Source organism: Diuraphis noxia, unplaced genomic scaffold (assembly GCF_037042655.1).
Source record: "Diuraphis noxia isolate RWA-SAM2 unplaced genomic scaffold, SU_Dnox_SAM2 contig0002, whole genome shotgun sequence".
Taxonomy (NCBI): Eukaryota; Metazoa; Arthropoda; class Insecta; order Hemiptera; family Aphididae; genus Diuraphis; species Diuraphis noxia.
The window spans coordinates 71,524,897-71,539,310 of NW_028301712.1; the positions used below are offsets into that span (position 1 = coordinate 71,524,897).

Consider the following 14,414-nt stretch of genomic DNA (forward strand, 5'->3'; position numbering starts at 1 on the left):
CCTACTAGTATACTGCTTAAAAAAAACTTGATAAGCTTATCTTATCATTTGTTTGAATAAATAAAAATTATATTTATATCACAAGACCATAACAATTTATCTTTAGTTTTCATTTTATAATTAAAAGAAATATTTAGACTTAAATGTCAAAAACAGCATAAACTATAAATCACCAATAAATATAAACATTGTTTTCACACTATTTCAGACATTTATTAGTAGGAGGTATAAAAAATAATAATAATAATAATAATAATAATCTCCAAAGTATAATAATTGTATTTTTTTTAAAGTTATTACTAACTTTAATAACTTATTATTCCATCAGTCTGATTAGTCTGAATAAAAGAAACAATTAAAAATAAATGTTTATAGTACAGAAATATAGAATTGTTCTATATTTTTAATGTACACCCAATATGGTACAATAATAACATTGGCATATTATACACTGATCTAAACTAGTATTTAATTGTTAGAATATTGTTTTAATACGTTTATATATAAATATATAAACAGTACAAGTGCTTTCAGATAAGTAAAAAAAAAAAAAATTAATAATTATAAAATAAATAAAGGATGGGAACAACTTAAATAAAGTGTGTAATTGATTGTTTGATATACAAAAATAATAGATACACCTCCACTGAGAAAATAAACATACTGTTATTTACAGTCATGGATAGATGATACACAATATACATAATATTCTGGGGAATAACGTTAATATAAAATTATTTCTAATTAGTAATATTTATAACAAATTGTATATTCATAGATTACCTTTTAGTAATATATTATTAAATATAGGTCTACACACTGTTTGTCGTGGTCAAAAAACAGAATACAATTTTGAAATCAACAATAATAATATTCATTATATTTATAAAAATTGTAATTGGCAAATTCTTAAATTCGAATAGAATTGTTACCTGCCATTCTTGTGACCAGATAATATGTTAACAAAATTAAAAACATCTTGAGTAAACAGGGTAAACCAAACAACCTTTGATGTTGTTCATGTTCTTCAAAACTAAAAATCAAATATCTTCATATTACTTTACATTTACACGAACAAATGTATAATGTATATAAGAGTTTATCAGCTAATAGGTATTTTTTTATAGTTACAATTAACTGAAATAAACAAATTATTAAAAAATTGAAAAGCAAATTAAATTTAATACGCATAAGATTTTTATCGCTAAAATAAATAACAGTTGAATAATCACTTTATACATTGTAAAAAAATTATTTTAATATTTAGGTTACTTATATCATGATATGATGATGTTTTAAAAATGTATATTTTGAAGAAAAATAGTATAGTACCTATTTTAAATTTTCATACTTTGGCCTTTGCTGACTGAGTTGAACTTTGTTTTCCAACAGATGTAACTGGTTTATTACTATTACTACTTTTAACTGACAGATTTTGAATCTTAGGTGGTTGTGGTATTATGGTAATTTCATCGTTTATTTTTAATGGCTAATAAAAAAGAAACAATTAAAATAAACAAAAGTATATTTATATATATTTAATTATTTACCTTTGGTGAAGATGTTATAGAAGTTGATGAAGAAGATGAAGAAGCAACAGGTTGATTACTGAGAGGTTTCTTGCTAGAGTTTTTAGCTACATTACTATGTGCTGAATATACATGGTTTTCAAACTGTTTATACATGCCAAATGTTGCAGTACAAACAGTACATTTGTAAGATAAATGCGCTGGCTTTAATGATATAGAGTGGTCACGGCTTACATGGTTTAATAACTTCCATTGATAAACTCTACCACATACTGGACATCTAATTTTGAAATTAAAAAAATATAAATACATAGATAATTATAAACATTAATGATATTACCTTCCACCATCTTTGCCTTTGTTAGCAGCTTCTTGCATACTAGATGTGACCAAACCATGTGATCCTAATAAATGTCTTTCAAGACCTTGATCAGTAAAAAATCTAAACTGACACTTTTGACAGTTAAGCGGTGGTCGATTATAAATCATCTTTGGATGAATTTTCACTTTATGTATCCATTGCATATGGTTACGCAATTGTTCTAGGTCTTTAATGTAGCCATCACATATTTCACAAATTACAAAAGTTGGTTTGTTGCTACTATTAGTTGAAGTGGATGACGACTGAGTTTGTTGAGGTTTAGATTTAGATAAGGTAGATACAAAAGCTGACTGTGTGCTATTTGATGGAAATGATCTAGGCAGAGGTGTTATAGATATACTTGGCTGTTGAACAGATTTACTACTATTTGAATTTTGCTAAAAATAAATACATAAAAAGTTTTCTTTATTAATTGAAAGTAATATTTGTATACAGAAATAACCAATTTATCATGTTTAGTAAAACTCTATCATACAATCAGACTGAAAACTTATTTTATTTTAAATCTTTAATTTTTACTTGTAAAATAATTCAAATATTAATTACCTGATATGTGTGATTATTCATTGAATAAGGTGTAGGGACAATAATTGGTTGATTGATTGGTTTAATACTAGTATTCTTAAGCAAAATTCCTGTGAAAAAATTAATGATACATTTTTATTAAAAATATAATTTATAAAAATGAATCAAACTGCAATCTGCAATAGATAGTAATTATAGTTAATAGTTAACTAATAAAATATTTGAAATATTTAATTATTTTCTAACTCTAAATGTTATTTTATAATATGTACCTAGTAACTACTACCAAAAACAAACTACACTATTTTTTTTTTTTATATACTCTGTCCGACAAGAGAACATGTGCATTTAGAATGAACTATAATAGTCCACCGGGCCAAGAAATCCCCTCAACACATGTTGATATCGGCTGCTAGCAAAGTTGAGCAGTAGCATTACAGTCACCATTCTACAAACAATGCTACAATCACATTTGATCAGTTAAGATTTTGGTGGGGGATGCACAAAATCAACTGGTTTTTGTCTTTGCACGGCATGTTCTATCGTGGAACAGGGTATAAAATAAATATAGCAGGCATTGATAGTTATAAGGCTATTTTTTTTTATTTAATAAGATTAAATTTATAAATGACGAACCTCCAGAAGTTTGATTTGGCAGTGTGGTTGGAAAAGAAGGCACCATTCCTGGAAACCGCTGTCCTGGTAAAACATTACGGCCACGGGCTCTAACACCAGATGCAAGAACCATTTTATTATATTGTTGTTGTTGTAATTGCAACATATTAGGATTGGGAAATTGTTTAAATCCAGACATAGCTGCTTGGTAAACAGCATTACCGGGACTCATTGATGGTTTATTTCGCAACACCCTAGGTATTTTTGCTGGAGGTTCCCAATCTAATGGAGGTGCCTATAAGAAAACAATATTAATAAATAACATAAATCAAATATAGTTACTATCACCACATCACTATATAACACATTATTTCAGTATAAAAATGAACATTATATGTACCTGATTTATTTCTGGTCGATATTTTTTCGAACAAGAAATCAAATGTCTTGTTAATTTACCCTTATAACTATCTTCAAATGGACAACTTGGACATTGATGTAAAGCTGGACCTCTTTCTAAACGCCCTCTTATATTATGAGTATCCATATGTTGTAATATTTCATGAGGACTGCGTACTTGGAAAGTACAAAAATTACATCTATAGCAGTAATTGGCTGTCATGTGTGGAGTCTCTAAATGATGAGCCATTACTAAACTTGATTCAGATTTAAAATTACATAGTTCGCATTTTTTTAAGCCAAATTGGAATGGATCATTATTCTCTTTACTAAACTCTAAAGTTTTAATTAAAGAATTAATAGCCATATGAACTTCTTCGGGGCATTTATCACCTTCGCGATCTCTTTTTCTTCTCTGAGTACGTAATAAATCGAGTTGAACATGCTCTTGAACAAGGTTTACGCCTATTTGCATGAAAAACTTGCCTAATGGATTTTCAAAGTAGTTCGGACTTTGAATCTTTGGTTTAACAACTTCATTTTTCTTTTCATCAGAGTCAACAGTGAGATCGGTAATGCTATCGCTTTTTTTTAAATCTGTTGACTCAGACAAATTTTTGGATTTTGAATCGTCCTTTTTAGTACTCTCTGATTCGTCTACTGACATTTGTTCATCATTATTTTCGTTAGTTTTAGAACTATTTTCTTTACTATCATCTGATTTTTTCTCACAACCAGAAACCTCATTTTCTGACTCATCAACATCCATCTTTTCATTAGTTTCTGATTTTTTACTAATTTTTTCTTTCTGATTAATTTCGTTTCTCTTATCTAAAGATTCTTCACTTTTACTTTCGTCTTCATCTTTAGTAACTTTAACTTTGACAATTTTTTCAACAAATTCTTTTAATGGTTTTTTGGGTGGCTTTTCATAAACATAAGGCACAATAAAAGATGGAGCTTCAACAACAAACATATCATCAGTTAGAGTTGGTAATATAATTGGAGGTTTGGGAACATTTGTAGGTACTGTAACAGGAGTTGGTGTAGTAGTTAATATGAAAGGCTTGATAGTAGTTTGCGAATGCTGTACTCGATTATAAGAATTTTGAATGGATTTACTTACTGTTTGAGTGACATTCATTGAATTACTTGAAGTATTTGATTGCACTGATACTGCAACAGGTAGGTTACTTCGCCCTGTTAACATGTTAGTATCAATGATAACTAAGGTCGGTTCTTTTTTATTACTTTTTTGTTTTGTTCCAGCAGCAATTTCCACCAATTTTTTAGTGTCATTAACAACAATTGGTTTGGTTATCATTGGTGATTTCTGAGGTAAATTTTTAGCATTGTCCTCTACTATTACACTATCTTTTTTTTCTTCGTCTTTATCACTACAACTTTTGAGTTTGTTAATATTCCGTGAACTTCTACGTGGAGTTAAGGTTATGTCAGGAAAACTTTTCATTTTTTTTTTACCACTACTACCTGAATTTTGCTTTGGATCTGGAACTTTTACAATAGTCACAGATTTATCGAGATTAATTCTAGAATCTTCTAATGATTTTTTTATTTCATTTGACCTACTTTCAGTATCATTTTGATCAATTACTTCATCTTCTTCATCTTCATCATCTATTTGTTCATCATCTTCTGTTTTTTGTTCATCAACTTCCATTTGTTCTTCATTGTCATTGATATTTATTTCTTTGGTACCATTATAACTGTTTTCTGGATCACACAAATCGTCACTATTCATGGTTGCATTTTCACTGTCAAGAGTCTGATCATCTTCGATAATACTATTATCAGATTTACAGTTTGTGTTATTAATTTGGTGTTCATCTTCACTGTCATCATCATCATCATTTATTTCACAGCAATCATCCTCACCATCATTACTACAATTAGATAAAGATTTACTACTTTCTATACAACTTTTATCAGAATTTAAACTAGAAGCCCTGTTCAGTTCATTCTTATCGATCATTTTATTGGTTTTTCGGGAATCAATCGATTGTTTAAGTTGTTCAGTATTTGCACGAATATTACCATTTAATTTGACACCTAGAACAAAATATAAAATCAAAAATTAAGTTATTTTTGTGTTTAAAGATAAATTCCTGTAGACTGGCATTTCTATTTAAACTGTAACCATAAGTATATATACATTTTAAATAGATGTGTGTATCAAAGATTAGATTAACTAAAAGAAATTTAGTTTAAATTAAGATTTACATACTTAAATCAGTTTCAGTTATCTGTTCAATTTCTGTGTCTGCCATTTCATTGAATAGTTAAGCCAATGAAAATGAATCTGAAAATAAACAATATAAAACGTATTAATTTTTAAACAAAAGGTACCTACAACATGATATATGTAATCCCTTAAATATACTTAGTATCTATAGTGAATAGTTAGCTGACTGAATTAAAATTGCTGGTATAATTTTTTGATACAGTATTTTATCATTCAACTGCAGCTAATAATAGTAATAATAATAATAGCTAGGTATTAGTATTAAATTGTAATATTAATTGACAATGTATACCTAACCTTACCAATATGCTCCTTGGTATGTCTCAAATCTTACCCTACATTAAGACCTAGACATCGAATCGTTTGAAAATTTAATTAAAACACACTATAAAAAGTTCTACTCATAATTACTTTTGCAACATAATCTACTAATTGATCGACAATATATAGTCACGATATCCGACAACCTAACTCGTCACCTTAAAAGATGTTGGTGCCGAGACCTTTACATTTAAAATAAGGTCTTGTAAAATCTTGCTGAAATACATCGAAAAGGATCCTTTCACTGGATAGCTTACCTTCTATATGTAACCATGCCCAATATAATATTATGTTTACCTATTTACTTATTGAAACTGTTTTTTTTTTTTTTTATAGTAAAATTCGTAAATGTTACTTTTTTATTTAATACAAAAAGTATTACAATTTAAAAAAACTTTATTTCAGTACAGAATAAATGCATATACTTTCAAATCCAGCTAGTTAAAGGCTTAAAGTTAGGCAATTTTTCAAAAATTTTAAAACCACGAATATTATAAAGTATTTGTTATTTATTTAAGTTATGACTAATATAAATTTAAACATAATATATCTAGTTCAAGTTAATATTGACAAATAAATTATGTGAGTACCTATATAAAATTATTTGTTTAAACAATTTCAAAATTTTACGCTTAATTTATATATTGAATAGTTTAATTTATATTTTGAATATAAATACTTAAAAAAAAAATTGTTTAATAATTCTATTATTTTTTACTAGATTTTAGATTGTTTAAATTTGGGTGGATATCAAAACGTGTAATTCAACGTTTGTTGAAAACCAAAAAATCTAATAGTAAGTCAGCAATATTACAAACAAATAACAACAAATTCGTCATCTGGAATGATCTGCTTATACCTACTAAGTGAGTGTATTTGATTAATAATATTGACCTAAATTAGTGTTTATAGCCGAATCAGTAAAAAAAAAAAATAGTTATCGAAACGCCTAACCAACCAGAATTGCTCCGGCGCAACCGAGTTGGGTCCCAAATACTAGGGGCTAATCACAGGGATTATACTAGTTGGCCCCCGAATTATTTTAGGTATTCCACTAGTTCCTGAATAGTTTTTGGTAAGTACTACACTATACTAACATTTTCATTCCCATTTTAACAGGCTGTCTATGATATATTTAGACCACAGGTATGGTTAAAAATGTTTTTTACAGTTTTTTTAAATATTATAAATGTTAAAAACAAAGTATAAAAATACATATTATTTAATTTAAATATAGCCATATAATAGGTATAATAGGTTAATATTTATTCACTTACACCTATATGGCTATATTTATATTATATAATATGTATTTTTCGAGGTATTTTTATACTTTGTTTTTAATATTTCTATCAACACAAAAGTGATTTATTTTTTATAGAAATTATAATAACTTATATTTTAACGGACAAAAAGGAAAACAAAAAAATAAAACTGTAAAATACATTTTTAACCATACCTGTGGTCTAAATAGATTATAGACAGTCCAAAGTCTGTTAAAATGGGAAGGAAAAGGTTAGTATAGTGTAGTACTTACCAAAAATTATTCAAGAACTAACGTTGTAGCTAAAATAATTCAGGACCCAACTAGTGTAGTAACTATAAAATTCCGGGATCCAACTAGTGTAGACGTATAGTACCCAAAATAATTCGGGACCCAACTCGGATGCTGAGCAATCTCGGGAGAATCGAGCATGGAAAACATTGAAACAATGTTGAACATTTAATTATAATGTAATCAGCCGTCGGTTCATTAGAAATGAAATAGAATATGGTTAATCGTCATCGGTCGTCTGATTAACATTTGTGCTCCGTCGAGAATAGCAGTTTGTCGTCCGCGGTGCGTTGATAAGATTTGTTTGATTATAAACAACGAAAAAATAATATTCGTATACGGCTAAACGGACTCTGAAAACCTAACCTAACACCGCCGCTTTAGAAAACGACAGATATGACACCGAAGAACGCGGAATTGTTCAGTTTCATTACGAGTCATCAGTCATCGCTACTTATGTCTTAAACTACCTACGATGTTATTATTACAAAGTACGTGTATCGATGTATTCGACCGAAGTCGTCGGCGGTGTATTTTAGTCATAATCTCCGTCGTCACAAATTCACCAAATAGCGTGCGAGGCCCAAAGACGAAAAGTTCGCTGAGCACGGACAGAATTATTGAATCTGAAAGTAAATCGAAATCGTAATAAAGGAAAAAAAAACGAAATGACCGCGGACGAACGACGATACGCGTACCTGTGTGTAATGTAATAATTGTAATATTATGTACGCCGACAACACTCACGTTCTAACACGATCGTCGATCGATCGATGGAGGAGAGGTGTATTAAATATCAAAACGACGAAGGGGTAAAGTGGCCCTCCGTGTGGCGGTTGTTATCCGGCGGAGTTGTTTACGCGCCGCACGAACGAGGCCGCAGCGGCGAGAGGACCGATGACGACGCACTGCTGTTCGCTTCATGTACAGTTCTCGTAAATTGGATCACATTTTTGTTTTCGAATAAACGCGCGCGTACGGAACGACGATCGCGGAAATCATTTTCGCGCACCTTTTGTAATAACAACCAACACTATCTCGAGAACGGAAACAAAATATTAAAAAAAAAAAAAAAATACAATACCGCTCCGGTACCTCTGATATGATATAAATATTACAAAAAAAAAAAAAAAAAAACCCGTAAACTTCACGACAGCGGATTAATGGCAATGCGTCTGTCCTAACGGGCACAAGACGTTATTACAATTACGTTCGCACACAAACACAAAGCCACACGTCACGCAAACTGGGGGAAAGCCTTTTTGGTAGTTGTAGTACACTGGTACGGTATAGATATAGTAAGTAACGATGCCCGCCGTATGAAATAGTCAGTAGTCGAGCCGAGCGATCAGAGCATTACCAACAGGGAGCCAACAAAAATACCAAAATCAAGCAAGATGGCGCTGCCGGTCACGTGATCACAAAATTCTATGACGTAGCGCAGGAAAAAGGAAGTGGCGGAGAACCGACCGGGAACGTACTACAGTATAACTAAACTGCCGAACTAACGGGGCGGCGGGAAGAGATCTACAGCCTGCAGTGAACACGGCGTATGTCGGAACGAAGGAAAAACCAGCGGACGGATCGGAAATATTGAAAATTGTTGCCGCCGTAACGCCAGTAGTCACTAAACACTCGGTACTAGGTACCCAGCTGGTGGGAGGGGAGGGTTATGATTCTTTTTTTTCATGAGACGCGTGCCTTTGCCTTTGATTGACCAATTTGACCATACAAAATCATCTACACGCTATAATTATAGCGATCATAACTACTCTATTGGAACAGAAAAAGTTTACAAAAACATTAGCCCATAAAAAACAAAACAAAACGCTTCAATGTTGGTCATAGCAGAGGAAAATGTGTAAACAAAATAATAAATAATCATAAGAAACGTGTGAACAGCAAAAATGCATAAGGCAGTCATCAAATTTCTATATAGTGTGAAATGAAAAAAAAAAAAGATAAACGGCATCACTAGTTATTATAATGATGGCGGAACATTTTATACCGCATTATAATTATTATTATTATATAGAACGCAAAGCAAGAATGGGAGGGGAGAAGGGAGAAGTCTATGTTCTCAAGTTATGCGCTTAGGTTGGCCAACCTGATTTATGTATGGTACTTGGCTCCTGTATTTTATGTATGCGTAGAAAAGCGATGGCGCGCCCAGAAATGTTTAGGTGGGGGGTGAATATATTTTTGTGCTGCACCGGGACCCATAGTCAGGGAAGGTAGTTTTGAGGTATGGGGGAGAGAGCAGGACAATTTTTAAAAATTTGACTTTTCTTCATGACCATTCTAAAAGCTCAAGTTTCAAAAAGATCGGAAATTGGTTTAAAAAATTCTATCGAAAATTTATCTCGTATATTATATATATATATATATATTATTAGGTACATAGGTCTCTAATTCTCGATATTTATGTTAAAAATAAAATATTATTCATTCACCCAAAACATAAAACGAATAACTAATAATTCCGTAAAATGACGCTTTTCAAAATCTATCAATAATTTATTTCTATGTAAATGAGCTGGTCTTGTTCAAAACTAGTTACATTATGTGCAATTATATCACTTAAGTATTATCTATATAGTGTATTATTGCAAAAGATTTTAAGAGTTATATAATTTAATTATGTACAATTACATAGCATCAAATTTGATGAATATAGTACAATTAAAATATTTTTTTTTCAAAATACTTAACACTTTAAAATGTGTTAAGAATAAAACTTGTATAAAAATTAATTAATTTAAAAAAAATAATCAAACTACTTCATTATATTCAAATTCTTTTTAAGGAAAGCCCAATTAGTTATTTATTTAAAACAAATCAACACAAATAATCATACTAATAATTAAAAAATTATTTGTACCAAATATATAATGATTCATTTCAGTTAAGTTTTGGTTCAATTTAAATTTAAATTTAGAACCAATACTCAATTTAGTATGTACACACAGTAATGTATAATGTCTAATATTTATTTAATAAATATAAATTATTGTTTTATATTATGGGGCGATTTATAAAAAATTTAAAAATAAAAATAATATATTATTTTTTTATACTTGAAATTTAATACAATATTCATACAACACTAAATAATTTTTTTTTCGAGGATTCTTCTAACAACTCATTATTTACAAATTATAATGAATAACAAAATGAACCTACTTTGTTTGATTGGTATAAAGCTTTGTTTTTATACATGTTTAACTATGATAATAATATATATTTTTTTAAATTAAATACTTAAAATGTAGTTCAATTCATACAAAACCATAATACTATTTATAAAGATGGTTAATCATTTAGTATAATCTTATTATCTTATATTTTAATGACAACTTATTTTTAAAACACTGATATATGTACAGATATTATAACTAGGTAGTATCTACACTACGTGTGAAGAATGGGAGTGGTTTAATAATCTCATGAAACATGAGAAAAGCAAATAATTAAATAACAAACTATCAAATATTGAACTACTTTATGCAATCAGTTACAATATTATTTATAACATTAATAGTCTATTCTCAAATAATTCATTAAAATTGTCAGTTTTTTTTTTATAAACATATTCAAAATTTAAAAATATAGATATATAATTAGATTTTGTGTAATAAATAAAGATATTTGTAATAATTTAATCTTGAAAAAATTAGATATTTATACAAAAATAAAAATTATTATCGTTATAAATAAATTTTTTTTTTTTAAATTGTAGAAATTGAATGGAAAATTTACTGAAAATAATTTTCATGCATCTTAATTTGTTTTTACAAGTATTTAAATACTTAAACATGAAATACTACTTAGATAGGTGTATTACTGTACTCTGGCAAAAGTATTTGCCAAATTCAAACTAAATTTATTAACTTGTCATTGTTGAACATTTCTATATATTCCATTAGTATCCAAAAATATCATAGTTAAGAAACTGAACATTTGTGATATAAACCTAAAATAGGTACCTGTTACCTTGGTGCTAAAAAAAAAAAATGTTGGGTCTTGAACTCCAAAGAAATTTGGGAAAAAACGATAAACCCTAAATTTATTTTTAAATATGTATAATATGCTAAATTTTATTATTCAAATATTTTAAATATTTTATACGCTAATTATTATTTTTCAATAATATTTATAAAAAATATTACCTCTTTTTTTAACATTTTCATCTATATTTTTCATTTATGTACAAATAGCTAATGATTAAAATTTATTTTTATAACATTTGTTTAAAATTAATATCAAATATAAACAAGAGCACGTTTAAAAATTCCTATGTGATCATGAGATAAGTTGTATGGATTAATCAAATTACCATAATCCTATTAAACAAAAAAATTCTCTTGCAAAATATAATCAAATTTAACTCTGTTGAATTGAAAAGAAAGCATAAATAATTAAATTTATATTATAAGATTAATAAATAATATTCTACCATAAATATTATTTTTCTCTTGAGAAATCTGGTAATTTAATATTCACTATTTTGTACAAAATGTTTGTTATGAATGTTATGATATATACAACTTTATTTTAATGATTTAAATAATTCAAAAACTATCAGTCACGAATAATTAATGAACACAGAAAGGCTTTTTTCTTTTTACTTAAACCAATCTTATTATTATTAATCAGTATTTACTTTCAGTAAATCAGTGAAAACTAATTATAAATAAATAAAAAACAAACAAACCTGATAAATTTTCCAATCGTCAAATAGTGCGACCAGTTTTAAAAAATTGGTTTACTCTACTACTTTTGTTTAATATGGTAGTCGGTTGGTATGTAAACTTTTAGCTGAACAATCACACTTGTGCAGATCAGTCTGAATATAAACTTCTTCTTCTGCTTCTTCTTAAAAAAAAAAAATTGTTTAGATTAATATATACTTAAGTTACAACATTATTTGTAACATATTAAATAATAAATATCTATAGCGAAATTACAATTAAGGATAATATAAGTGGTTTATGAAAAGAACTAAGTTACCAATAAAAGAAAATTGTTGTTTAAATCATGAAAACATTTTAAAATAATACATTTTTTTATTAATTTAACATGATGACATTGTTTGAACATAAAATAATTAAATTACGAAAATATACCTACCCTATTCTTGCACAATCATATTATTACACTTATTTTTTATAAGTATATTTTATATATGACATAAAAAACTAGTACTTATGTAATCTGATTTATAGGATAAATTTATCTAATTACCATAAAAGATATTCAATTCAAATGGTATAAATTTTCAAGTGATGTTGTCATTTAATTGTGATTAATATTTTTTGTGAAGTTTTTTTCAGATTAATTTATAATAGTTAAGTAAAATTACAATTGACCGCCGACTAGAAGCGAGTTATAGTACGGGGTATTAATACTATGTCTTACACAAAGTCGATAATTAAATGATCACATACCTTGTTTAATAGCAATTATTGTTTCTTAATGCTTCTTCATAGGTTTAATTTACTTCAGCAAAAATAATCATTGTAGTCTGTAAGGTTCAGAACATTATACTATGATTTGTCTTTTTGAAGTTTTCTAAAAAAAAAATTTACTTAGTAAGTATACAAGACCCAATTATTTTAACTTCAATAAATTATTGACTTCTACCTAACAAAAGCATTTTCAATTATAACTACAGTAAAGTTTCAATAATACTAATAAACTCACATTAACATTAACAGTTGGAACAACATCCTTCTTTGAAGTTTAATTCTTATTTAGATCTTCTGATGAAAAATTGTGACTTTTATTTATTATATGTAAATGCAGCAATGTTTTTCTTTGACATTTCAAAAAGGATTGTTTATCAATAATTATATTTCAATAGTAAATATAGATTAGGATTGTGAAATATATAATTTTTTATTTATTGTAATGTTGTTATAATTATAAACATACATTAAGCATTAAAATGATTCAACCTCAGAATACCCTGCGAAACTATCAAAAATTATAATCTTGAAAATCTTCAGATCAGACGTTCTTAATTTACAAGTAGGTATCTTCTTCCAATGATTAATAAATACTAATGTCGTAATGTTTACATATTACATTGAACATCATTATTTAATTATTTTACACTGGCGAGTACCGACCCAGATAAGCAAGTGGTGAGTATTGTATGACGATTGACGAGTGGTCAGTGGACAAGCGGCGGTGATGAATGACGATTGCCAAAAGGTGGTGAGTGGTGACTGATCTAGAGGTCTAGCACTCTAGCCTAGATTATTTTGAATTATAATAAATGACATGATAAATGATAAATTATACATATTACATATTAAATTTATCAAATCAACATAAAAATTAAATATTGAATGATAAGTATGAAGTTCGAAACAATATAAATTACTATGGAATAAAAAGATGTGAAGAAGCTTAAACAAAATACGGTGATTGGCGGGTAACATTTGATTTTTTTTTCCATAGTATTGATTGAGGATAATAAATTATTAAGTATAAGTATTTAAGTGTCAAGTCAAAATTGAATTTGTCATTTGGATTTGATATTGATATAAATTATTTTGAAAAATCTGTGGTATCCACCAGTCACCATTGACAATATATAATTGTATCTTATGATAGGTTCCATTATGCAGTAAATTGGTGGTGGAATTGGAACCATGGAATAATGAAGTATGAACATTTGAGGATAATATTGTCCTATGTTAATACTTCAAATTTCAATGTTGAACGTTAACAAATCTGAATTGTTTTTCGAATGTAATATTTATTCATAATATATTTAATTGCTGGAACTGTTAGCGATAATCTTATTTAGGTATTAAA

The 14,414-nt window shown here is 28.0% G+C and overlaps 1 protein-coding gene across 6 annotated transcripts; it reads right to left on the reverse strand.

The window, feature by feature from the left end:
• Window positions 1–573: 573 nt before the first annotated feature.
• Window positions 574–13,899, reverse strand: MEP-1 (zinc finger protein MEP-1). 6 transcript variants are annotated; one of them, XM_015508504.2, is made up of 11 exons: window positions 13,293–13,899; window positions 13,037–13,160; window positions 12,304–12,464; window positions 5,696–5,770; window positions 3,452–5,520; window positions 3,073–3,346; window positions 2,458–2,546; window positions 1,870–2,288; window positions 1,551–1,809; window positions 1,352–1,489; window positions 574–1,033 (listed from the first exon to the last, which is right to left on the reverse strand). In XM_015508504.2, the coding sequence occupies exons 4-11, from the start codon at window positions 5,736–5,738 to the stop codon at window positions 1,028–1,030; spliced, it is 3,297 nt and encodes a 1,098-aa protein (XP_015363990.2). In that variant the 5' UTR covers window positions 5,739–5,770; window positions 12,304–12,464; window positions 13,037–13,160; window positions 13,293–13,899; the 3' UTR covers window positions 574–1,027. The 6 variants fall into 6 exon arrangements, with proteins under 6 accessions (XP_015363990.2, XP_015363984.2, XP_015363982.2 ...); XM_015508498.2 differs by having other exon boundaries at window positions 1,333–1,489; window positions 12,304–12,461; window positions 13,293–13,898; XM_015508496.2 differs by having other exon boundaries at window positions 1,333–1,489; window positions 13,293–13,898.
• Window positions 13,900–14,414: the final 515 nt, after the last annotated feature.